The sequence below is a fragment of the Microplitis mediator genome, chromosome 6, assembly GCF_029852145.1.
Source record: "Microplitis mediator isolate UGA2020A chromosome 6, iyMicMedi2.1, whole genome shotgun sequence".
In the NCBI taxonomy this organism is placed as follows: Eukaryota; Metazoa; Arthropoda; class Insecta; order Hymenoptera; family Braconidae; genus Microplitis; species Microplitis mediator.
Window position 1 is genome coordinate 24,193,586 of NC_079974.1, and position 24,385 is coordinate 24,217,970.

A 24,385-nucleotide genomic window follows, 5' to 3' on the forward strand; every position below is an offset into this window, starting at 1 on the left:
TCATATAAATGTCACCGACAAAATATTTAATAATTAATAAAAAAAACTCTCTACACGGAAAGAAAATTATGGCAGCGGTTCCCATAATTCTGTGAAATTTTTTCCTATACCATCATAGGAATTACGACCATAAATTATGGGAGCGGTTCCTATAATTATAGGAATGTTTCCCATAATTATAGGAATAGTTCCTATAATTATGGGAATGTTTCCCATAATTATAGGAATGGTTCCTATAGTTTATAGAAATACTTTCTATAATATTATGGGAATCATTCCTATAATTTATGGGAATGGTTCCTATAATTTATAGGAATGTTTCTCATAATTATAGGAATAGTTCCTATAATTATGGGAATGTTTCCCATAATTATAGGAATGGTTCCTATAATTTATAGGAATACTTTCTATAATATTATGGGAATCATTCCTATAATTTATGGGAATGGTTCCTATAATTTATAGGAACCATTCCCATAAATTATAGGAACCATTCCCATAATATTATGGGAATGGTTCCTATAATAGTATGGGAACTATTCCCATAATATTATGGGAATGATTCCCATAATGCAATTGGAATGGTTCGTATACCATTATGGGAATCATTCCCATAATATTATGGGAATAGTTCCCATACTATTATAGGAACCATTCCTATAGTATTATGGGAATGGTTCCCATATTATCATAAAAAAATTAATTTAAAGAAGTGTGGTAACCACTTCTACAATACACAGAAATATTATTAAACATAAAAACAAAAATTCAAACATTGAAAAAAAAAATCGTATTTGGCAAAAAACATTAAAATTTTTAACAAGAATTTTTTGTCAGCACAAAACATTCAAGAAAATTCAAATGTTAGGAAATTTCTACACTATTGTGCAAAAAAAAAATTTTATGATATTATAGGGATGGTTCCCATAACATTATGGGAATAGTTCCCATAATATTATAGGAATAGTTCCTATACCAATAGGGGAACCATTCCCATAATAGTATGGGAATGATTCCCATAATGATATGAGAATGGTTTCCATAATATTATGGGAACCATTCCCATAATGGTATGGGAACTATTCTCATACTATTATTGGGATGGTTCCCATAACATATGGGAACCATTCCTATAGTAGTATAGGTACTATTCCCATACCATTATGGGAACCATTCCCATAATGCATAGGAAAACTTCCCATAATTTTCTTTCCGTATATTAAAAAAAATAAAAAAATTTATAAAAGTTATTGACGAGCGTTTTAGAACAAAGGTAAGGATATGCGGATGTTTTCTATTGAATTTCTATAGTTGTATAGATTTTTCCACGTGGATATAAATTTTCTTTCTATAGCTATATTGCACCGCAAACATTCCTACGGGAGTAAATCTTTTCCATTGTAATAATAATCATTTAATAAAACTTTTGCTTGATAACTTAACTTTTTTTCAGCTAATTCGTCAAATATAATAAGATATGTTTCTCTATTTTAAAGGATCAACCTCTGTTTCGTTAAACATCTTGGCACTATACATTAGTTAGCAGTCTTACAACGTAAATTATAACATAATAATTTAAAAAAACATTATTTCCATTTTATTAAAAAAATAGACAAAAACAATAAAACATTTAAATTATAATGGGGAAGGGAACAGGGGATAAGGACGTCGTCTTATTGAGTCGGGATAAAATATTCACAGGAGATAAAAACGTTTTCTACATGTCCGTTATCCGAAATGTAGCAGTATATAATTTACCCTACAACGAAAAGTTACCGACTAAGGGTGTGGAAGACTCTACGGAGAGCTGCTGATGATGATGATGATGATGATGATAATAATGATGATGATCTAGTGCCGCTCACGAGAATCTTCTCGGTGAATACTGTGTCTGCGGGAGTCTTGACTGCTCGGTGTGACAGGACGGCGCTTGGATCTCTTAAATTTAGCAATGTCTTCACCAAAAACGTCCCCGGTTCTGAGGGCTGAGATTAAGTCATCGAACTCGCCTTTATTGTCTCCCTGTCCGTTGCTCTCGTTCTTTTTGTTGAGCGCAATGCTATTAAGAATGCCTTCGCGGGAGTTTTTTCTTTCCATCGTACGTTTCTTTAGCTAACGAAATAAAAAGACAAGATAAATTAACAACAGTTATATTTACGTCTGGTTTAAAAGTACTAAATAAAAAGTAAAATTACTTCTTGCTCTTGTTTAGCGCGACGTTCCTCTTCCTCTACTTTCCTCCTCATGTTCTCGACATCCGCTCTCGCTTCGGTGAGAGCCTGTAAAAAGTTTTCAAAGATTCCGAAAAATTCATCTGGCTGAACACCAGCAGAATCTTCACCGAAGAGTCTGACGGCCCGATCAAACCGGGTCTTCATGTCTTGGAAAAGATCTTCGGCCTCAGCCAATCGGCAGGTTGCTTGTGCCTGGAAGTCTCGCATTGCCGGTAAAAACATGTCACCTTGTAGAACTTGAGCTTGAGCACGATGGAATTCTGTAAGAAGACGGGTTAAAAGTTTCATTAGATCAAGATGACGACAGATGCTCTCGTATATATTTACCGATCTCTCGTTGAACATCTTGGAGTCCGTTCTTCAAATTAGCAACTTCTTTTTGCAAATCGGCCATACTGACACGTGCGGCGGTTTTCACATGGGGCATGTCTTCCTCAATGTCTAGGACTTCTCTGAACCGCGACTCGAGAATTTGGACGAGGTAGTGGAGCAACGTGGTGCCTTTTGAACAAGAAGACTTGGTGTCGACTAAGCGGTTCAAGGAGGCCAATCTAAAGCCACAGGCATTGCCGCGAGCGTTTCCACGATTGACGTAATTTCCGAGAGCAAGAACCAGTTCGAGTAACTTCCTTAGTCTCCGAGATCTAGCAACTTGTCGGCTCGCCTCGAGGACGGCACGCATCCTCGGCGTCAATTCCGCAATACTAGCCGAGAATTTTTTCTTGTAGTGGAGAGACCTCAGGCGCTGTTCGTAATGCGGTACTCTGAAATCAATATTACACGACAACATTGTAAATAACCGCTTATATGTAATTCATTACCTACAGTATGACTAAAGCAATACATAATTCAGGAGAAAGTTTTTTAATTAAATAGCAATAGTAATACTTACTTAGATATTTGATAAAGAAAACAGTCTGCTCTACTTTGTAATTCTTTTTGATTCATATCCAAAAGTGCTGCCTCCTCTGACGACGGAATATATTTCAATAACTGCTCCACCATGTCAATATGAAGAATATTCTGCTGATCCATTGACAAAATTGTTCGAGTTATTTCATTATCGGACATTTTCAACTTTGACAGTAAAATTGTACAATTTTGTGCTCTTCTCGAGTCAATAACAGACATTGTCTTTTTGTTTTTCCCCAAATTTCTAAGATCTTCGATGGATCCTTCTGCAGATACTCCGTTCTTTTGATAGGCACAGAAAATTTTGTCTATCGACTCCAAATCCATGACATTGTAAAGTTTCGAGTCATCTAACTCAGACCAAATTGTGCCTTGGAGTTTTTGTTCGGGAATTTTTGACCAGTTGAAAGATTTTAGCGGATTGCTGGGCTGAGGAACGTTTTTTATAATTTCCATTTTCATTGGTGGTGGAGCCACTGGCATCAAACAAGGTGGTGGTGGAGGTGCAAGTGGAGGTGGAGGTGGAGGCGGTGGAGTAGGTTTAGATTCAACTTTTTCCTCTACATCATCGTCGACAATCTTTATGGTTGCCTTGGCGTCATCCGGAAGACTACCCGAGGCGACTAACTGCTCAAGTCTTTTTCTCTCTGATTTTTCGTTGTTTATTTGACGCGATAATGTTTCAACATTATCCTGAAGCTCGGATATTTTTTGTTTCGTTTCAATATGCATTGAAGTTTCCTTCTCAAGACGTTCTTTAATTCTAGCGAGACTCGCCTCCATGTCTTCCTTTTCCTGCGTACGCAAATCTAGCTCCTGTTCTTTTTTAGCCAACCTAGAGGACATTTCGCAATTGTCACGCTCGAGTTCTTCAGCTCGTTTACGTGCAGCAACCAGTTCCTCTTCTTTAGCGAGCAGATGGACAATTTCTTTAACATTAATATCAATAGGCGCAACATCAGGATTTCTTGTCTTTCCCGCTTCGCTTCCCTCAGACTGGAGAACTATTTGCTGAACTATTCGATCAAATAGCAGCCAGTGCTGCGGGTAAGAACCGTAATCCAGTGGAAGTAACAAGCAATGCTCGAGCAAACTCAACAGATGTGTATAAGCCGCAGTATGACTCAGCTTCCGTCTAAGAAGATCAAACATTGCAGTAGCACTCTTGGTATCAACGTGCTCTTTTTCAAACTTGCGCGCCAATTCCTTCTCATCCTCATTTCTAACCATCTCAAAAAAGTCCAAATGCCTGTCCAAAGTTTCATTTTCATATTTTCTAAGCTTTTCGATGATCGGCTGAATCCCCAACATCAATAATTCATATCTCAGATGAAGTCTGAACTCCATGGTGACTTGACCAGGACCGTAATTCAAAACCGCGTTGATAAAGGACATAATGGCCGTTTTTAGCGACAAATTATCTTTGTAGACACCGAAATTTCTATCAAGATCATTTATGATACTCTGAAAACGCGTTCGCTCCGAGTGATACTGCTGAAAGTGTAGCATCGCCTCGAGGACTTTTCGATGTCCACCCGGTACCAGACAAACCGCACCCAATATTTCCAGCACAGATATTTTTGCTTTAATGTTTTCAGTCGCCAGCGACTGGGCTATGGTATTTATCGCCGTTGGATGTGCCAACACATGAGCTCTACCATTCTGTGGGTAAATAATAATAATAATAATAATAATGACTAGAGTGATATGGAAACATTTAAATAAAATTATTAGAGACCAAGTGGTGATTACTTACGGAATTATTCATCAGCGCCTTGAGACATCCTATCACGCTGGTATGGAGGTTGCTATTTGCTGCCTCGACGTCAATCGTGCCCAGCACTTGTAGCAAAGCATTCAAACCATCAAGCTCGATGAATCTGAGCACAAAACTGTGGGGTTGCGTTCTCAAAGCGGTTTTCAGTGCTTCTACTTGGCGCATTTGATTCGATAGCTCTTCAGCATCCTCAGAAAACGCGCTCTGTAATTAATTTACCTCATTACCTCAACATTCACTCAGAACTCATAATAATATTTTAATAACCAAGTACTTACACTGGCTATCACTCGAATCCTATTGATGTAGTCCTCGGGATCTCCGCTCAAATCAGTGGTACGCAGCCCTCCGTTGTCCAGGGTATCGTTTCCCTTTCGCGAGCAATATATTTGCCATTTTTTGTTAGCAGGAAGAGCAAGCACAGCCTGACGATTTGCTTGGGTGAGATCCAGCTCGTCCACCAATTCTAAAAACATTTTGTTCAATTCTTCTTCCGCGGGCATTGGCAGTGTCGGTGTCATGGCTTGTAACGTGAGTGTGCCCGTCTGTTCCACCACGCAATACGTGATTTCTGGCGGTTCATCATCCTAGAAAAATATGTTAAATAATAATAAATAGGGGAAGGGGGGGCAAAACGGGATAGGCTGGCAAAATGGGATACCCTCAAAATTTCGTCAAAATTTTTTTTTCTCGAAAAACTTTCGAAAATGGTCAAAAATGACATCTAATATCATTTTACGCTATTAAAAGTTAAAAAAAAACATTTTTATATTTTTTGCGAAAAGTATAATATTGGCGCCAATTTCAAAATTTTTTTTCCTCGAAAAACTTTCGAAAATGGTAAAAAATTACATCTAGTATAATTTTACACTATTAAAATCTAAAAAAAAACATTTTTATATTTTTTGCGAAAAGTATAATATTGGCGCCAATTTCAAATTTTGAAAAGAAATAACAAGGAAAAACTTATTTAAAAATATGTTGAGAGTAAATTTTATTACTTACATCAATTTAGAAAGACATTATTACATCAATTTTATTCACTTGAAAAAAAAAAAAAAAATTTACTTTTTTTGGGGTATCCCATTTTGCCCGCAGAAAATAAAAATTTTTTTTCTGATGGCAGTCTAAAATTCGTTATATTTATTTCAAATAGAATCAAAATGAAGCCAATTTACGATATTTATGTCCCTAAAAACTAAATTTTTATGTTAAGTATCCCGTTTTGCCCCCCCCCCCTTCCCCTAAGTGATAAATATTTATCCAAGTTATTTATTTACAAAAAGAAATTTTATTTTAAAGAAATCGGAATGAGTTGTTTGTCCGGCACTTTTACTCTGTCAACAAAGGTAAAAGGACTTTGAAGATCTGATCGTTAAATTCCACAAGTACTTTCACACGTGAATAATAAATCATTGAGATTAAATACCAGGTGTTTATTTTATTAAATATTTTTTTACGATATGTAAACTAGAAATTACTGTGAAAATACCGCGAAATTTTAGATTACCCATTAAGTTAATTTTTTAAATTATTTAGCAAACACACGTGAATGATTCAAGTATTGATATAGATGTGTTAATTTGAACTTTTAATCACGACTCGAGTGCCCTCTGACTTGCGGTTGAATATTTAGCTATATTGTTTTGCAAAGGAATAAAACTGACGGTAAATCGGTTGTAAAGGTCTAATCTGTCTACATACGGCCTGCAATCACGCATTACTTTCCAAGGGAATTCTTCACCTTTCTACTTAAATCTTTGCGAAACACTCTCGGTCTTAAAAATAACCTTTAAAAAACAAATTAATAATAAGTAATAACATAAATAAGGAACACAGCGAATCGTTACGAAAAATAAACTACTCGAGAGTTTATAACATTTTTTGGGCATAACATTTTTATGGCCGCGTATTTTCCGTCTGTCGTTAAATCTCTGAATTATTTTAAGTGGCTTAGCTCAACATCCAGTTTTTAAGTAAATCTGCTGAGGAGTCAGAAAATAAACTCGAGATGCATCTAATGGGTATAAAAATTTAAATAAATGTCAAAATACACATTAACAGAAAGAGAGAGTGCTCGCGCATGCTGGGTTGTAATAAAAATACTAATATGTATCTTTTTAAAATCAATTTATTAGAATGAACTCAGCCAAGGACGACAGGATTGCTGACGATAACTTTTCCCAGAAAATCTAGTTTTGCTTATTTTCTTTTTTTTTTCTTTTTTCACTACACTTTAACCATACCTGTAACACCTACTCGAAAATATATGCAATTACTTAAATAAAATGATATATTTATCAATAATTTATTGGGTTGAGAAATATTTAAATGGGCAATAAAATTTCTCAATAAATTATTTTGAATTGAGTTCACGACATTGAATAATTTTATTTTATTATCAACAGCTACTTGGACTCGGAAGTGAATTAACAGAATCTCATCCTCAGATTATTACTTTCTTTTTGATCGAAAAATATACAAGGCCATCAAAAACTCGGTAGCACTCAGAGAACATTTACTGAGCAAGACGAACATTTGCCAACAAGATTTGTCGAACAAAGACACGATAATCTTAACAGCATCAGCATGAGCATCAGCATTCAAGCAATTTAAACTTTTATTTACCGCGAGTTGTGTATAGTGAGGAATTTTTCGTTCCGCATGACTCGGTAATTTTTAACGCCATGTAACTACCGCTCGCAAATGACCGTAATGAACGTGTGTCATTTAAAATTGTCCGGTATGGAACGTCTTGTTACAATCTGACGATTTTAAGGCTCGATGATTATTTCACAGAGCAATTTATTTATATATTTATGGCAAAGATTAAATTGACATTGTAAATTATTGGTAAACTTTCACTTGATGAGAATATTTATGTTATTAATAATTACTGAGCTCATTGACTCCATCAGCATTTACTGCTGTAAATAGATGGAAAAAAACAGCTCGATCTGTACACGCACATAATCCGACTCTCGATTTCTAACTCTATTTGAATTTATGATTACGCCTACCTGCAGGCAACCGCAAAATGATTTCTTTACTCGAGACGGCATCGTTTGGCAGTGCACGACGAATTCCTTTAAAGGCTGGGGACTCTTCAAGGAACAACTCGGAATTCTCTGTAACAATAAGTCATTATTATCATTATCATACAATAAATTATAAATATTTATGTTTATATAATAAAAATAAAGAGTAAGATTTATATGAAAGTGCTGTTGTATTTTATTGTATGCAACACTCGCATTGAAACGATTCATCACGTTGATCATCGCTGCATCCGGAATATCGCATTTGTTCAGTCACGATAACAAATGATCGTCGACGATGATTCCGGTATAATCAATTCGTTAACAATTAGCAGACGATGAGTAAAAGATTTAACTCTTACACTGACTTTCTCTCTCTAATACATTTCCGCAGGTTCATTTTATTATAATACGTAAATTTCTATCTATATATGTATACTCACTCAAACACTTTAACAGTTCAAAGTGTTTTTAGCTGTTTAGTTATTTATTTAACATCGTGGTTTATCGAATGACTTCCGATAGCGGTACTGAATAAAAAGTTTCCCGGTTTTTAAAAATACCTACTTTTTTTTTATCTCACCAACAATGTTGAGTGTTGTTATCGGAGCAATTATGCCCCGGGTATTATTATCAACGTCATGCATAAATATCTGTCTTGTAAGCAGGTCAATTTTAAACTTAATATTTTTATTTTTACACTGTAAAAAATCCGGAGTGAATTGGGAGTGAAATAAAATCCGAATTCACTCCGGAACTCCGCCACTCGGAGTGAATTGGGAGTTTTTTTAGCGGAGTGATCTCGGAGTGACGCGGATTTTATTTCACTCCCAATTCACTCCGGTCCAGAGTTTTAATACTTAAATAAATTTATATTAATTTATATTAAACTGCTAAACAATATGTGTGTGTGTGTTTGCGTGCATGTGTGTGTTTGGGTGTGTGCAGGTGTTTGTGTGCGTGTGTGCAAATTTGTGCGTGTGTGTAAATGTCTGCGTGTGTACAAATGTGTGCGTGTGTACAAATGTGTACGTGTGTTCGAATGTGTGCGTGCGTGTGTGTGCGAGTGCGCGTGTGTGCCTGAATATGTGTGTGCGTATCAGCTAATCAATAATGTAATACGCGAGGTTTTACTTCGATTTTGTTGAGTGGAGCAATTTTTTATTAATAATATTTTCGAAACTCCGCTCCGGAGTGAATTTCACTCCAAGGGGAGTGAATAATTAAAAATTCATTCACTCCGCATTCACTCCGGATTTAATCCGCATTCACTCCGCGAATTTTTTACAGTGTAATTACATTCAAATTGGGAATTTTATAAATTACTTTATTCCATCAAGTGACGCAACGGAAAAATAACAATAATAATAAATAAATAAATATTAGCGATTATGGAATTATGTGTAAGGTGATTACGGCGGCAGTGTATAAATTATTATCAGCTAAAGTATGATACCTACTCTTCACTTATTCTCACATTCCTCATAACTTTATTACCATAATACAAGTTTATCATATCTGCGTTTATATAAATATATGGATGTATAATTCAAGTATAAAACATCTGAAAATATTTTCCTTGTTGATATAAAAAAAAAAACCTGCACGACCTTGAGTGACATTTAACTATTTTAATAATTATCTGTTGATTTTTTAAAAAAATTTGAATTTATAATCGTTTACTGAAAAAAAATGATAATAAAAATTATGTATATATTTGATATGGAGGAAGGTCAAGTTTGTAGGAAATAAAATTGTCGGGTTAATTAAAAATAGTTTTAGTTGGCTATTAATATGAGTGAATAACAAAGTTATTCGATTAATATTTCTCAATGAAAGTTTAAGAGTCATTGTTTCAAGATAATTAATTTAAATTGCAGATAACGCTGGTAAAGTATAAGAGGTAATAAAACGACCTACTGAAATATCACTTGGACACAATTGACTTTCACATACTGACCAAATGGCATCTTGTATTAAGTTATTCCGATTACGATCCGTGTATTATTGTAATAATACACGTCGAGCCAACAATTATTTCATTTTTTATATTAATAATCATTTTTCTATTACGGAAAATAAAAACTCAATAGAATTAAATATATAAAGTAACTGCACAGAAAAAAGGATTTCTTGGCGCAAAAAATTTTTTCTTGTTCTAAGAAAATTTTTACTTGACCCAAGAAATTTTTTATATTATAAAGTGAAAACAAAACCTTTCTTGGGATAAGAAAAAATTTTCTCGGAACAAGAAAAAAATTCTTGAGCCAAGAAAAATTTTTGTCTTCAATTCATAATACAAAATATTTCTTGCGCCAAGAAATTCTTTTTTTCTGTGTGAATATGGTCATTTGATATTTTCAAGGAAAACAGGGAACGAAGGGTCATTTTAAATTTCGAAAAAAAAAAATTTACTAAAACCATTTTCCCGCTATTCTCTATTTATATATAAAACTTCCGAAACCAATAAAAAATGTAAAATAAAATTATCTCGATACAATGAACTCGCGATCAGTTTAAGCGATTAATTATCTCGATGAATTTATACAGATCAGAAGCATCTTTTTTATTATTATTTTAACTAACGAACATCACTCTCTACTGTTATTTTATACGGTCACTTAAGCAATTGCTCTCAAGTCTCTATCGCTAATGAGATTTTTGACTCGCTGAATTTAGTTACTAATAATAAGAATAATAAATAATGATTTGTTTCCAAATGACCCAAGGAGAAATTTTCTAACGTCCGTCATTTTTAATGAGATCGTACATTATACCGCCCATTCAAAAATGGGTAGGTATCTTTTGGAATTTTTTTAAAAAGTCAACGAGTATATATATATTGTATACATATATGTGTACAGTGGGAGTTGTCGGAACTCACAAGTGAAAACGAACATCACGTTTGATCGTTTCGTACACCAATTCATCGACAGGAGCAAATCAACGTACGGTTTCTCTCCACGAATATCTTTGGTGAGAGTATACAAGACCCCAATAAATCATATTTTTTTATTCATTGTTATTTACCATATATATATACATATACTAACTCTAATGTTATTTCTACAGCTACAATTATTATTTAATTGTGCGAATTGGCCTATCTTATTACCGTTATTGCATAAATTATTGCTTAAAATAAGCTAATTATCTTAAACAATACTCCGAGTCTTTACTTTAATCTTCAGTTAATTTTAATTCAAAATTTTACGATTTTTTTTAAAAAATTAACACGGGTAATTAAGTATTTTGATGAGCCTTTGTTTATTATCAAGAAGCATAAAAAATAACAATAAAGAAAAAAAAATTACCAAGTTGAATTTCCCAATTTTCTCCAACACAGTATCCATCTTTATTTAAATATAAATATAACGTTGACTTGGACAAAGTCTAGATGAGCTCTAGGGAAACCGTCACGCCAGGATTCACGGTGACGATGAGATTAAAAACCTTTTCCTTAGGTATCACTCGCGTGTTAGAGCTGTCGTGGAGTATAACGATCCGAGAACACGAGGCTGGATCGTGGCGCGTGTCGGTCACGCGTGTGACTTCCGTTCAGATCAATATTTACGAACCACCGTGAAATTTTCACGGTTAGGGTAATACATGATTTTAAGCTTGACAAGAGTCAAGTTTTTTAATTTTATAAATATTTATTTATCTGTATAAATAATATGTTTAAATGGAGATGATTGTGGAGTTGAAGGGGAAAGGAATAAAGCAAAAATAAATTTTATAAAAGTTGACAAGTAGGAAGGGCCGTTGGTTAAATTTCACCGCTGGATGCAGGTGAGATCGAGCCTAAATTGTCTGCACGAAAGTTCAGCCCCAGGCTGTCAGTCGTTTCACTTAAAATTTTTTTCGTATCACCAATTTTTCACTCCGATTTTTTTTTTTATTTTTTTTCGCCACTTTTAATCAGCACATTGTTTTATAAACTTATTTCGATCCATTTATGTCTATTTATTTTTTTTTTAAATAAATAGTTTATTTATTTATTTATTTATTTATGAATTAACTGGTTTATTGAAAGGAGAACGCGCACGTGCGGTTTTAAAATTAGTGAATGTAAATTAAAGGCGAAAGGAAAGCGGAGAACGTTCTTGCTCGAGATTCTCAATCCAACTGGCAGCTGAAAATACAACACCTCGCAACCTGCTGCACGGTTAGTTTGTAGTCTACCTGCAGAGACCAGAGACCAGAGACAGAGACTGGCTGGGAGAAGGGGCCACAGAGTCGCAGGTCAACGATTTTTTCCTTTCCTCTTTCCTCGTTAAATTTTCTTTAAATTATTTATCGATTGTCCGAATCTAAACGTTACATTTTATCTCTAAATTATATGTAAATAAAATTGAATTAACATATTAAGTAGACTTGACATATAAATCGGCAGATAAACAGAAAAATTTTTGTTTGGATGGAACCTACACCCGGTGATTGGTTACCGCACAACTCGTGTGTCATAATTCCTTACGCCCACGAGCTCATTTCCATACACAACAAGGGATATGTAATTAAAATAATTAACCATGCTCTATAGATATATTATTATGTTATATATGATGCATTTATAACTGAGTTTCTTTTTTTCATGACTCTCAAGTTTCATATCTCGCTTTTAAATACTTTGTATACTTTATGTCAAATCTATTTAAAAAAAAAAAAACATTATTTTGAAAATAAGTTTTAGAAAGCCCATTTTGCCCCTCCTACTAAATTGACGATAAAAACGAAATAATTTATTCATCTTTTAGTACATCCATTATATGGATCGTGATATTCGTCATTTTCAGTAAAAGGTTTTAAAAAATTTTTACCGATTATGAAATTTCCCTGTTCAATAAAAGAAAAAAAAATTATCTTAAGCTTGAGGAACTCTCAGTTTCTGTATAAAAAAATTTTCTATTATTTAAAGATTAGAAATGTCAGTCAAGTTTAAAATTTTAATTTAAAAAATACTTTGAGGTATTAAAACAATAAATATAAAATGTGGACTATGATTACTATAAACTCCGATTTAACGATTTTTCTCGTTACCCAAATAAGTAGTTTGTATTTCCATTTATTATAATTGCTAATTCTATAAACCTGATGGCTCTAGGCTTTAGGCATACTTTGAAAAATAATTAAATGTTACGGTAAGTTTTAAAAGTACGTAATAAACCATGCTGTTATAAAAGAAGGAAAAACGGAAGAATAATTGTAATTGACCGGTAGCGGAATATACTCACGCATCAAGTAATGCTTGTTACGATTCCAGCCTCGTTTCTCCATCTGTCTCTAATTAAATAATTAAACAACAATAACAATAATAATAATGATAATAAAGAATTCGCTGGAAGAATATTAAAGCATGTGCCGTATCATCAGATGCTCGAGATTCAGATTTAACGCTGGATCATAGTAATAGATATCGATCTCTATTCGAAGCATCTGATTAGAGTGTGATGTAGAAATCAGCAGACACGGTTTATTTCCTGCCGAGTGTCTGTCCAACCATGAGATGCTCGTCCTCCTGACCTGACCTCGCCGGCATTGCATCTCACTATCCGATCTATCAACGGGTACAGGAAAGTATATATATCTATACAACTATTATATTATCTTTAGAACAACTTCCTCTAGGTAAGCCTCGCTGGCTTGTTTTCCTCCCAGTCGAGGATATCTTTGGAGCAAGATAAAGCTCAACAGCAACAGCAACTGCAGCTACCAGACCAGCTGTCTGCAAAACACTAGTTCTTTCTAACGTTTTGTAATAAACTAACGGCTTCTGTCAAAGAATCCACACCCGCGTATCGATTCATACATTCATATATATACCTACATAAATTTTAAATACATAAGTTGCATTGGGTTTACGGTATCTACATCGGTCATACACAAATGTACGAGTAAATGAATAGAAAAGAAAAAAAAATCGTTTATTATCGATTTTGCTGACACAGTTAGCTGCCGCTACAAGCAACTATATTTCCTGATGATTTAAGCTTGGGAAAATTTAGCTATTTATTTATATTTATATTATATACCGCATTGAGGATTTATGTGGCCTTGGAGTAAATAAACCGATCGATCGATCGTAATTAATCGGTTGCCGGTTGATACTCCAATTAATGATCAAAAGTGTTCTCATTAGCACTTTACACTTGATTTCTTGGCTATAAAATAATTGAAATATATATGGGGCATTCCACGCCAAATCAACCACTTTTGAACTCGACCCCTTTAATTTGGCTGAAAATTTTTTCAAATTTTTTCACCCAACCGAAAAAAAGTTATAAATTTTTGATAAAAATGGCTTTTTTTATTTTAAATAGCTATAACTTTTTCAAAATTCGACTGATTGGGACGTTTTTTTTTTCAAAATTTTTGTTTTTAAATGTACTTTTTGAAAAAAAATACAAAAAAATTATTGCAACCTATCTTCATTGTTTTTTTGTAGATTTTTAGAAAAAATCAAAAATTTTTCGATGTTTACCATTTTTGATTTTTGATTTTTTTTTTTTTATATGAAACTTTGACATTTTCTGCAGATCCTCAAATTTCTAAAAATATATTTTTCGAGTAATTTACACGACCTCATTGTATCAAAGTGTAAGTTTATTTGAGTTATTCTTTTTCGTTTTTTACGAGATGAGAGAGTACATAGTGAAATATCTGCATAAAGGTGAAAGAGCATCGGATTTTTGAAATACCTGAGTGTTATGTCACGACACCTACACGACTAGACACTTGATAATGCCAACGACTTATAAATATATAAACATACCATCAGCGTGTGAGATTTCTCAAATCGTAAAATAAAAATCTGTTGAAAATAATAATTGTTATTGGCTGTGTTATAAGTGCCGAGTGAGGCACTAAAGTGTCGGACCACCCAAAAGATGAAGATGTAGCTAAAGTTTTGTGGAGAAAGAGCGCCTGCTGGTCCTGATGATGCTCTACGTACATATTCTCAATGTCCTAATCGGTGTCAACTGCTGCACGTATCGACCTACTCACCGAACCCGTTATACTGTATATACATTATACATTATACATATACATATATACAGATATACATTATCCACACATCCACTTTACCTCTCTGATTCTAACTTTCAGAACCGAGTTCGTAGACTCTCGATCTTTTACTCACCGATCGGCGAACCGATCAGACCGATTATTAGCCGATTGCTTTACATTAGACTCCAAATTGAGACAGCCTACATAACGAGATCTTGTGTAAATAAAATTTAAAAAAAAAAACATACACACATACACACACTTTTGACTTTAGATTCTTATCTAGAGACTCAACGCCAATAAATTATTCCAACGACCTTTATGTAAATATTCTTATCTAATCACCATCAGTCGTCATATTTGTCAAATCTCTAGGTATTTATTGCCAATAAAAATTTATTTTTATTTTTATTTATGTGTAGTCATCATGTAAATGAAAAGTTTTTAATGAGGATTAACAAGTAATTGGTGACATTCAAATTTATTTTCTCCAAAATTTTTATTTATAAATTTTTATTATTATTATTTATGTTTGTCAGCAAAGAAAGGGCCGAATTTTCTAGTTATTAAATTATTACGACACATGAAAATCATATGTACGATGATGATGATGATGATAATGACGATAAATTATTATTATAATGTGGCACACTGACCTCTTGTTTTGTTTTGGAATAGATAAATTATAATAAAATTATATCGGAGATTTTGATCGTAAGATCAATGAGGCCGTACTATGTATGATCAGCATATTAATTTAATCGGTATATATGTAGGTAGGTGGCACCTTAACAGCTAAGTATGTAAATAATAATGCCAGGCGCGTAAATACAACAGTTGTCATAAGTGTTTGTTTTAAAAATTATAATGCAGGACATGGGGGTTTTCGGGGCCTCAAGTTATTTAAGTAGATCACCAGGAAATATATAACACACTGTATTTATTTACCGGACGTCCCGCGGCCACCGGCCCAAATCCATCTCTACTCATGCACGCAGAAACTCTGTTAGCTCATTGTCGAGTGAGTAATAAATAACCTGGACACGTAAGTTCGTAAGACCGATTGATGTAAATCTTGGCACGTCCAGCACACTTACCTCAGATATATAATGTATTAAAACACTTATTTTTTAACAAAAAAAAAAATATTTAACAGCTAAAGAGAACAAAAGAATGGGGAGTGGATTTTAGTAAATTATCTACAGAGAATTTATAACGTAGATTAGTATATGCAGTAAAATCTGGTAAAAATATATATGAGAGCGTGTAATAGTGATGATAATAATAATGGCGTATAAAATAGCAATAATAAAATTTTGAGAGTAGAAAATATAAAGTTGAGGTAAAATTTTAGTACATGAGTGTAAATACATGGGATAATGAACTATCAAGTAGCTTATCGGTTGATTCTGGGTCAGTGGACCGAGATTTTTCCTCTAAAACCATTTATCCAGGCCTTTTTCTCTTTTTCATTCACTGTCTGTTTTTATTTTTATTTTTCCCGCTCTGCTCGGCAATAAGATTAGAAACTTTATGCATGAGAGAGCAGACCTATCGGGATTTCTTAACCGTTTTGCAAGTCAACTTGTACAGAATTAAATCATTGATTTTTAAAATAATTTAATGTAGGGGAGGGTGGGGCAGAGCGGCCCCCTTAAGCCAATTATTATTTTTTGTGGCTTTCAACCATAAGATCACTTTACTTTTGTCCTATTTCGAACAAATTTATGGACATTTTGCCAAAATTCTGAAAAAAAATTTTTTTTTTTGTGGGGCAGAGCGGCCCTCCTTCAAAAAGTGATAAAAAAAATTTTTTTTTCGTTTTTTTTTTTTTTAAATTGTTTTCATCATTAAGAATGTATTTCTTTCTCTTGACAACTATTTTTGGTTTTCTATTACTCGAAAAAAATTTTTTAAAGCGTAAAAAATCGTTCACTCTCGATTACCTTAATTACTAATTGTTATTTAATAAAAAAAAACATCGATTTTATAATTTTACTTTATTTCAAAAATTTATCAACTAAAAAAAAAAATTTAATTTTTATAAATTTTTAGTGACCAAATTTGCCTCTTACGTAGAGAAACGGCCGAAAAATATGAAAAAATAATTTTTTCGGAAGTTTCGGCTGGTCCATTTTGCCCCAGGTGTTATGCGTAGGACTAGAAATGTGGAATTATGATAATTTTTTTTTAATTTGACGATAAAAATATGAAAAAATCACTTTTTCAAAATTTTGGGCTTGTCCATTTTGCCCCAAATGTCATGCGTAGGGGTAAAAATGCGCAAACATATCGGATTTATAGTAATTAGTCAAAAAAAAAAAATTTTTTTTGGTCAAAATTTCAGGGGGGCCGCTCTGCCCCACCCTCCCCTAGTTTTCTTTTTGAATAAATTTTAAGTGGCCCATTCTGCCTCTATTTCTCTGCAATAGACTAATTAACTGGATGTCTAGCGATACCGACTGAGCAAACAAGTATGTGTGTACTAACTAAAGTACTAAAACAAGATCGTTATCTTTAGTTTTTAGTCGGATCCTAAATGAGTCATCGAGGTGGAAATGAGCTGGGGTTGCGACCTGTGCTTCCAGACGAAATCAATAGTAAACACTCCCTCGACCATCTTAACTAACCCTAAAAGTCAAAAGCATCAAAAAATAGTTGCACTGAATTACGTGTAAAAATTGACAGCTAAATAAACACCGTTAAAGAATTCAAAACACTCGTGACCTTGGTACAAATGTCTGATAAAATGGATGACTTAACGGTCCCAGAAGTAGGTAGGTAGCAAACAAACTAATATATATAAACCAAAAAGAGAAAAAACATTTTATATTTATTAAATAACAAAAATATGAACAATAATTAGGTTGAATCGAAAAAATCTAATGGCGATTTCATCGGCGTTATTTATTGCGTCCAATAAAAATACCGATGTAATAAAATAATAAAATAAATAACGACGTGTTGTAAAAGAAATTTCACTTTTCACCGAGATGCTATGGAGACACAAATGTCTTTGACAGCACATACGACATCGACATTTATCACGTGTGAGTACATAATAACACACACGCCTTATTCACTAATCGATTTCACATACTCTTCCTGCTTGCCAGCAATTCAACTTGCTGATGTTAATATGTTTTAGTCTCACTGAGACTACTTTACTTAGATACATATATATGGTTATGTGCAACGTGACACATCCGATTGGATAATTTCTTCTGTAACTCTCTCGTCACCCTTATGTGCTACGCGAAAATCCGGAAGTCGAGTAAAGCTAAAAATAGGACGCGCCATCATATCAGCACGTTTATATATTAAATATATACTCTAGCTAGCAATAAATATATGATGATACAAAGATTGCAAAAGTATTTATTCAGCCATATATATGCGAAATATCTTATTTAGAAATAGAGAATCAAAAGTTAAAAGTCATTTGTATGTTAATGTACCTTTAGAAATTTGGCGGAATGTCTGACGCCGGTTCTTCAAATAAAACTCTTTAATTAATATATTACTTGCTATTTATGACTAGAATTTTAAATCACCAATAAATATTATTTACATTACGACATTAAATGTTAGTTATTATCCGAGGGCCATTGTCCCAAGAACGCAGACTCGTTACTGCCGAAACGTCTGGCCAAGCGATAGAGCTGAGCCACTACTACTCAAAAGAACAGAGAATACTACAGGATACTACAGAGCTGGCAACACTCAGCAGAGGGTAGTTATGAGTTTAGATATTGAAGGTTATCCTGCACTGTAGGGGCACAAACGAAGCCCTTGTGGCCCTTTTGCTTCATATTCCTTCCCTTCTTTCAAACAAATAGAACCCGTGGACCAAACATCTGTCCGACTCTCCCCACCACTAGCGTTTGCTTTAGTCACCACCGTCACCACATTGACCCATTTTGTTGGCGAAAAAGTTGCTGCTGAATTAAAAATAAATAGAGATGAGGTATTCATTGATTTATTTATTTAGAAGCAATGACCCCAATGAATAAATTATCAATTAAGGACATAAAAATACCTATGGTCGTAAAAAAATAATAATAACTTTGAAATGCATCCAACCAGATTTTATAATATTTATAATAATACTGATAATTGGAGACCGGAAGTGCTGGATAGTAATTTCGTCCACACCCAAAGTCTTTGCAGATAAAATTATTACATAATTACAGTAGTTTCACGGTGTATTGAAAAAACTAAACAGGGTGATGATATTTGCTCTAGATCAGGTCAAGGACATCCAAGTAAACTTTTAACTCGACAATTATTTATTATCAGACGGTCATCTTTTCACTTAACATGCAAATCACGACATAATCACGGTCATAATCCGCAATAACTAAATTTAAAAAAGTGCATATCCGCAAGGGTTCAAAGCCGAGCGAGCAATTGCTGTAAATTGACGGCAATTGAGCCCAACGGGCAGTGATTCTCCAGTAGTGCTATCATCGAGCAACCTGATTAAAAATAAAATAAAACAAGTGTCTTCGAAGAATAATCGTGTTTTAAATAAAAACGAGGATGACAATAATCCCTGTGGACTCTACCATACTGTTAATTCTTAGCCAGAGTCGTCTATATAAAGGAAAAGGTAAAAAGATAAGTAATGAAGAACTGGATGAACCGCAAGGACGAGCAACAAGTTCTTTACGACTCGTGGAAACGCTTTTTAGTTAGCTTTCAATCTCGATGACCGTGAAAGGAATTTACAAATGTAATGTAACACGTCGAAAGATAAACTCAGTATATCTACCATCTATTGGAATCAATGTCAACGATTGTACTTAACTTGTTAGCGTGAGAAAATACCAGCTACCTCCGCAAAGAGCCCACTTATGCAGTGACGTCACCTTGCTCGGGAATATTATTAGTGTGGATGGTCAAGGTCCATTTGCTGCATGGTTCTGAGATTAAGAAGGTTCACAAGTCTGATATATGAGTAAATAAAAGATATACTGGTCAGTTTTTTTATTTTTTTTTTTGGACATTTTTGATAGACACTTATAACTGGCCTGTGTCAATGTGCTCGCCTAGACTTGGTACACAACACACATGTCGGCAGAGTCTAAAATGTGTAAGATAGTTTTAGTTATAGTCCCCTTGGATATGGATAAACAAGCAGCTGACAGCTGCGGATAGTACACATGGTAAGGTCGTTACTCTACCGAGACTGGCTGAGTATCGATTTCATCGGGTTCTTTGTACCAATTGACACACACACACAGACCATCATCTCGAGAGCATCTATTTACTTCTATTAATATCGTGATAAGTTTATCGGTGTAATAAACACGCCGACAATCGCAGTTGTCACCCTTGGCGGCGGTGAATTTAATTTTAAAAATTTAACAGTAAAACTCGAATAGAATCTTTAAAGTAGTTTGAGTTAAGAATCTACAGCATTGAATAGTATTCCGAGTAAAAAATTAAAACCAAAGAAAAATAAATAACATGAAAACCCCAACCGCAGATCTCAGCGTTTCTTCATTTCACGGGTAAACCGAGACTATTTTCGAGCCTCGAGTCTCACTGCACCGTGCCCATGTGCACTTAAATAATAATATTATATATCCAGCCGGAACGGACTTTGTATACACATATAACATGTATTCCTACGGTCTACCGCTACTTGATCTCCATCTAATAATATTTAATTAATCGATCAGGTCAATAGTCATTTTTATTACCATCGAACACTACCACCACTTGCTGTTTAACTTTTCTGTTTTTTTTACATATTTAATTTATTAATTATAAATGTTATTGGGTTATTACACACTTTAATTACCACGCCCATAATTAAATTGTCAGATAATAAATAAATTAATAACTCAAATGACATATCTAGTTTAATAATCAGGTAAATTGATTAGCAACAATATCTATATAAAGAAATAAATAAATTAAATTCAACGTGTAAATGTGCTTCCTCATTGACTACATTTACAATAGACTACTGCAATTGGAACAGAGTACAAAGTATTGGAATCCATGTAGGAAGGTACTGACATTTTAAAATGCCAAGTTATTTTGCAACCTGCTGGTAATAATGTCTGTGTTTTGTCATGTGTATTTACGACCGTTTGCACTTGAATCATTATCATTATCATTATGATTGTTTGTCACTCTTCAATATTATAAATAATAATAATAACAATTAATTAGCTTTGTTAAGATAATTTAGTTAACATATGTGCGGGCGATGAAGAAACAAGGGTGTTGGAAGAATAATTGTAATAGAAAACGGTGCACATTAGGGTGGGCCAAAAAAAGTGACTATTTCTTTTTTTTCTTTAGTTACAGTGAAAATATTTTTTGAGATGATGAAAAAAAAATTCTATCAAAATTTGAGCTCTTAATATTAATATTAAGAGGTCCTATTTGCGATTCTCCATTTCCCATTTAAATAACATGGGAAAAAAAATTTTTTATTTTTTTATTCTCTAGCTCGGCATTCGCACGTCATATAAATGAGTCTATAGCATATTCTTGTAGAGAATTTAACGCTCTACAAAAAAGGTCTCTTATCATTTTTTGATAAATCCATCCATTCGAAAGTTATCGGAGCTGGAAGTCAAATCTATAATAAATTTCCAGATCTTTTTACTTTTCCAGTAAAACTATCAGACTTATCAAAAAATGTCATAGAGTCTTTTTTATAGACAATTTTATTTCCTACAAATTATTTTCAATAAAGTTCTTTGAAATACCGCATTGTTTTCTAGTTATTTTCATTTTAATGCCAAGCTCGTAAAAATAATAGTCTTCTACTCTATTCTGAGAACTTAAGATTAAAATGAAAATAACTAGAAAACAATGCGGAATTTGAATGAACTTTATTCCAACAAATTTGTAGGAAATAAAATTGTCTATAAAAAAGATTCTATGACATTTTTTGATAAGTCTGATAGTTTTGCTGGAAAAGTAAAAAGATCTGGAAATTTATTATAGATTTGACTTCCAGCTCCGATAACTTTCGAATGGATGGATTTATCAAAAAATTATAAGAAACCTTTTTTGTAGAGCGTTAAATTCTCTACAAAAATATGCTGTGGACTCATTTATATGACGTGCGAATGCCGAGCTAGAAAAATAAAAAAATAAAAAATTTTTTTTCTCATGTTATTTAAATGGGAAATGGAGAATTGCAAATAGGCACCTCTTAATATTAGTATTAAGAGCTCAAATTTTAATAGAATTTTTTTTTCATCATCTCAAACAATATTTTCACTGTAACTAAAGAAAAAAAAAATAGTCACTTTTTTTGGCCCACCCTAGTGCACATGTGGCCATGAGGTTCGTCAAAGGAAACCCCATAAGTATAGTAGGGTATAGTAGGGATGGATATTCGGTAAAACGATACAATCTCGTTCCTATACAAGCTAATTAAGGCTTTAATTATCTATTCCTGAGCATACATCATACTGATAATTAAAGCTCATGCTGGTGCATGAAAATCGATTAAGACATCGTGTGCAGTTGATCTACATCTAAGTCTATGTGTATATATCATGTATATCATATATATATAAAGAATCGAGATACAGGTGCGGTCACGTTAATTGGGAAACGATTCAATACACAAGTCGGTATCGTTAATCAGAATCGGATAGTCTGGAGGAGAAAGGCGGAAAGGAAAGATGGTGAGGTCTATTGAGTTATTTATACATATACTTATATACATATATATTTTTCGTAGGCTAATCTCTGTCTCGGAGTCTAGCACGTGGCATTGATGCTAGAATTATTTTTCATAAAAGAACGGTGACAATACTGACGCGTCGTATTTATATTCTAGAGCTTTTAGTTGTAAAGCCAGACGTCAATGTGCAATTTATGTTATTGTACACTCGTACCGAATGAAAAATATTACAATGCTCTAGGATTTGAGGAAAAAGTAAAAAGTTTTAGTGACCGATCAATACTGGGCTACGAAGTTGGATTAGATGCATGTAAGTTGATATATTCTGCGGCTAGTAGAGTAATTATGTTGTGGTAGAGTGTAGAGTTTAGTGTATTAATTATATAGGTAACCAAGTGTCAACTTACTCAGGTCCCAAGAGGGTAAGAAACTGAGGAATTAATCTGCTGCCGAAGCGACTGGATCAATAGACAGCAAAAGGGCACATGTTCTACTGGTTGACATCGGCTACGCATTGCATCTGACAAAGATGACGATCATCCTGTGGACCCTGTGGTGATTCTCGGAGATTTATACACCGGCACAAAACAATTGCTGGCTAGAGAGTGAGAGATGCGGATGCTGTAATCCTCACCGGTGACAATGACAGTTGACGCAAGGTGACGATTGTTTGACAAACGGTGACACGAGAGTAGGCCGATAAGAGGAGTCGGATTAATTATAAGTATAAGTATAAATATACATGTAGATGTAAGTATATATGTAACACACGGTGCGAGAAACCTCGAGAAAAGCCGTCACACAAACTAGGCAAAACCGAGAGTGGATAAACCGGGTTTGTCTCTGTACTCTGTAACTCCGTCTGCGCGTGTCCGTCGAGCCGACGGTCTGCGTCGTTAAGGCGACGCGTTCGTGAGCTCTTATACGTTTCGATTTATCGAACAAAACTTGTATTTACTGGTGCAATAATGAGCGTGCACGCACGAGGTTACAAGAGCAAGTCTCATTTTTTTTTTAGATTCATTGCTTGAGGATCCAAAAGTTACTTTGAAATTTAGATGATGACAAGTTTTACAATACCGTAATGTCATTTCAAACAGTTGGGTTGACAGGAAAGTTGTTGTGCTGAGCGGACTTAAAAATTTTAAATACACAATTTTCTGAGTCAGATTCTTGTCAATTAAATCAAAGTCCATTAAGAATTAAATACAGAAGGGATTTATTTTCAGCTTTGTTGGAAACTATCTATGCAATTAATTACTTTATTTATAGTTGTGAAGAATACCTCAAAGATAAACAGAAAGAGAAATAAAGTATCGGGATAAGCTATGAGACTTTCAAAAAACGTGGAATGGAAACGCTGTCGTTCCTTTCTAACCGACGATAGAGAACTTAATCTTATAAAGTTTTAGTGAAACAGCGATCGGCAATAGGTGCACAAGTCAAAATTTCGATATAGATGTCAGTACCTGTATTGTCGAATGGAGAGCAAATGATTTACGTGTGAATGATATGAAAAGAGGATTTGTTAAAAAAAAAAAAAAAAAGGGATCAATTAGCCTAGGTTCTTGCGTGACCCCAGATGAATTACAGCATCTCACGACGGCTCACAACACAAAAGTGGCTCTCTGAGGGGTCAACTCAGCAGCTAATTTTTTTTTCGGGGATCAATTGACTTGAAATCAATTCTAGACCATCTGTGGGAACGGAAATAAGTAGAATAAATTCAATTTGCGGTGAAAAAAATTTTTAG

General features: G+C 33.9%; 1 protein-coding gene and 1 long non-coding RNA gene across 6 annotated transcripts; one reads left to right on the forward strand and one right to left on the reverse strand.

Moving 5' to 3' along the window:
- Window positions 1–894: 894 nt before the first annotated feature.
- LOC130669416 (disheveled-associated activator of morphogenesis 1) lies at window positions 895–23,466 on the reverse strand. 5 transcript variants are annotated; one of them, XM_057472322.1, is made up of 8 exons: window positions 18,428–18,584; window positions 7,944–8,051; window positions 5,202–5,510; window positions 4,903–5,127; window positions 3,127–4,808; window positions 2,562–2,998; window positions 2,196–2,494; window positions 895–2,112 (listed from the first exon to the last, which is right to left on the reverse strand). In XM_057472322.1, exons 2-8 carry the CDS (start codon window positions 7,983–7,985, stop codon window positions 1,852–1,854), a joined length of 3,255 nt encoding a protein of 1,084 aa, XP_057328305.1. In that variant the 5' UTR covers window positions 7,986–8,051; window positions 18,428–18,584; the 3' UTR covers window positions 895–1,851. The 5 variants fall into 5 exon arrangements, with proteins under 5 accessions (XP_057328305.1, XP_057328304.1, XP_057328303.1 ...); XM_057472321.1 differs by lacking the exon at window positions 18,428–18,584 and adding an exon at window positions 13,196–13,680; XM_057472320.1 differs by lacking the exon at window positions 18,428–18,584 and adding an exon at window positions 8,405–8,619.
- On the forward strand, window positions 22,382–23,149 carry LOC130669417 (uncharacterized). Its single transcript, XR_008990183.1, has 3 exons — window positions 22,382–22,633; window positions 22,690–22,942; window positions 23,020–23,149. It is a non-coding gene; the product is annotated as an uncharacterized LOC130669417 (long non-coding RNA).
- Window positions 23,467–24,385: the final 919 nt, after the last annotated feature.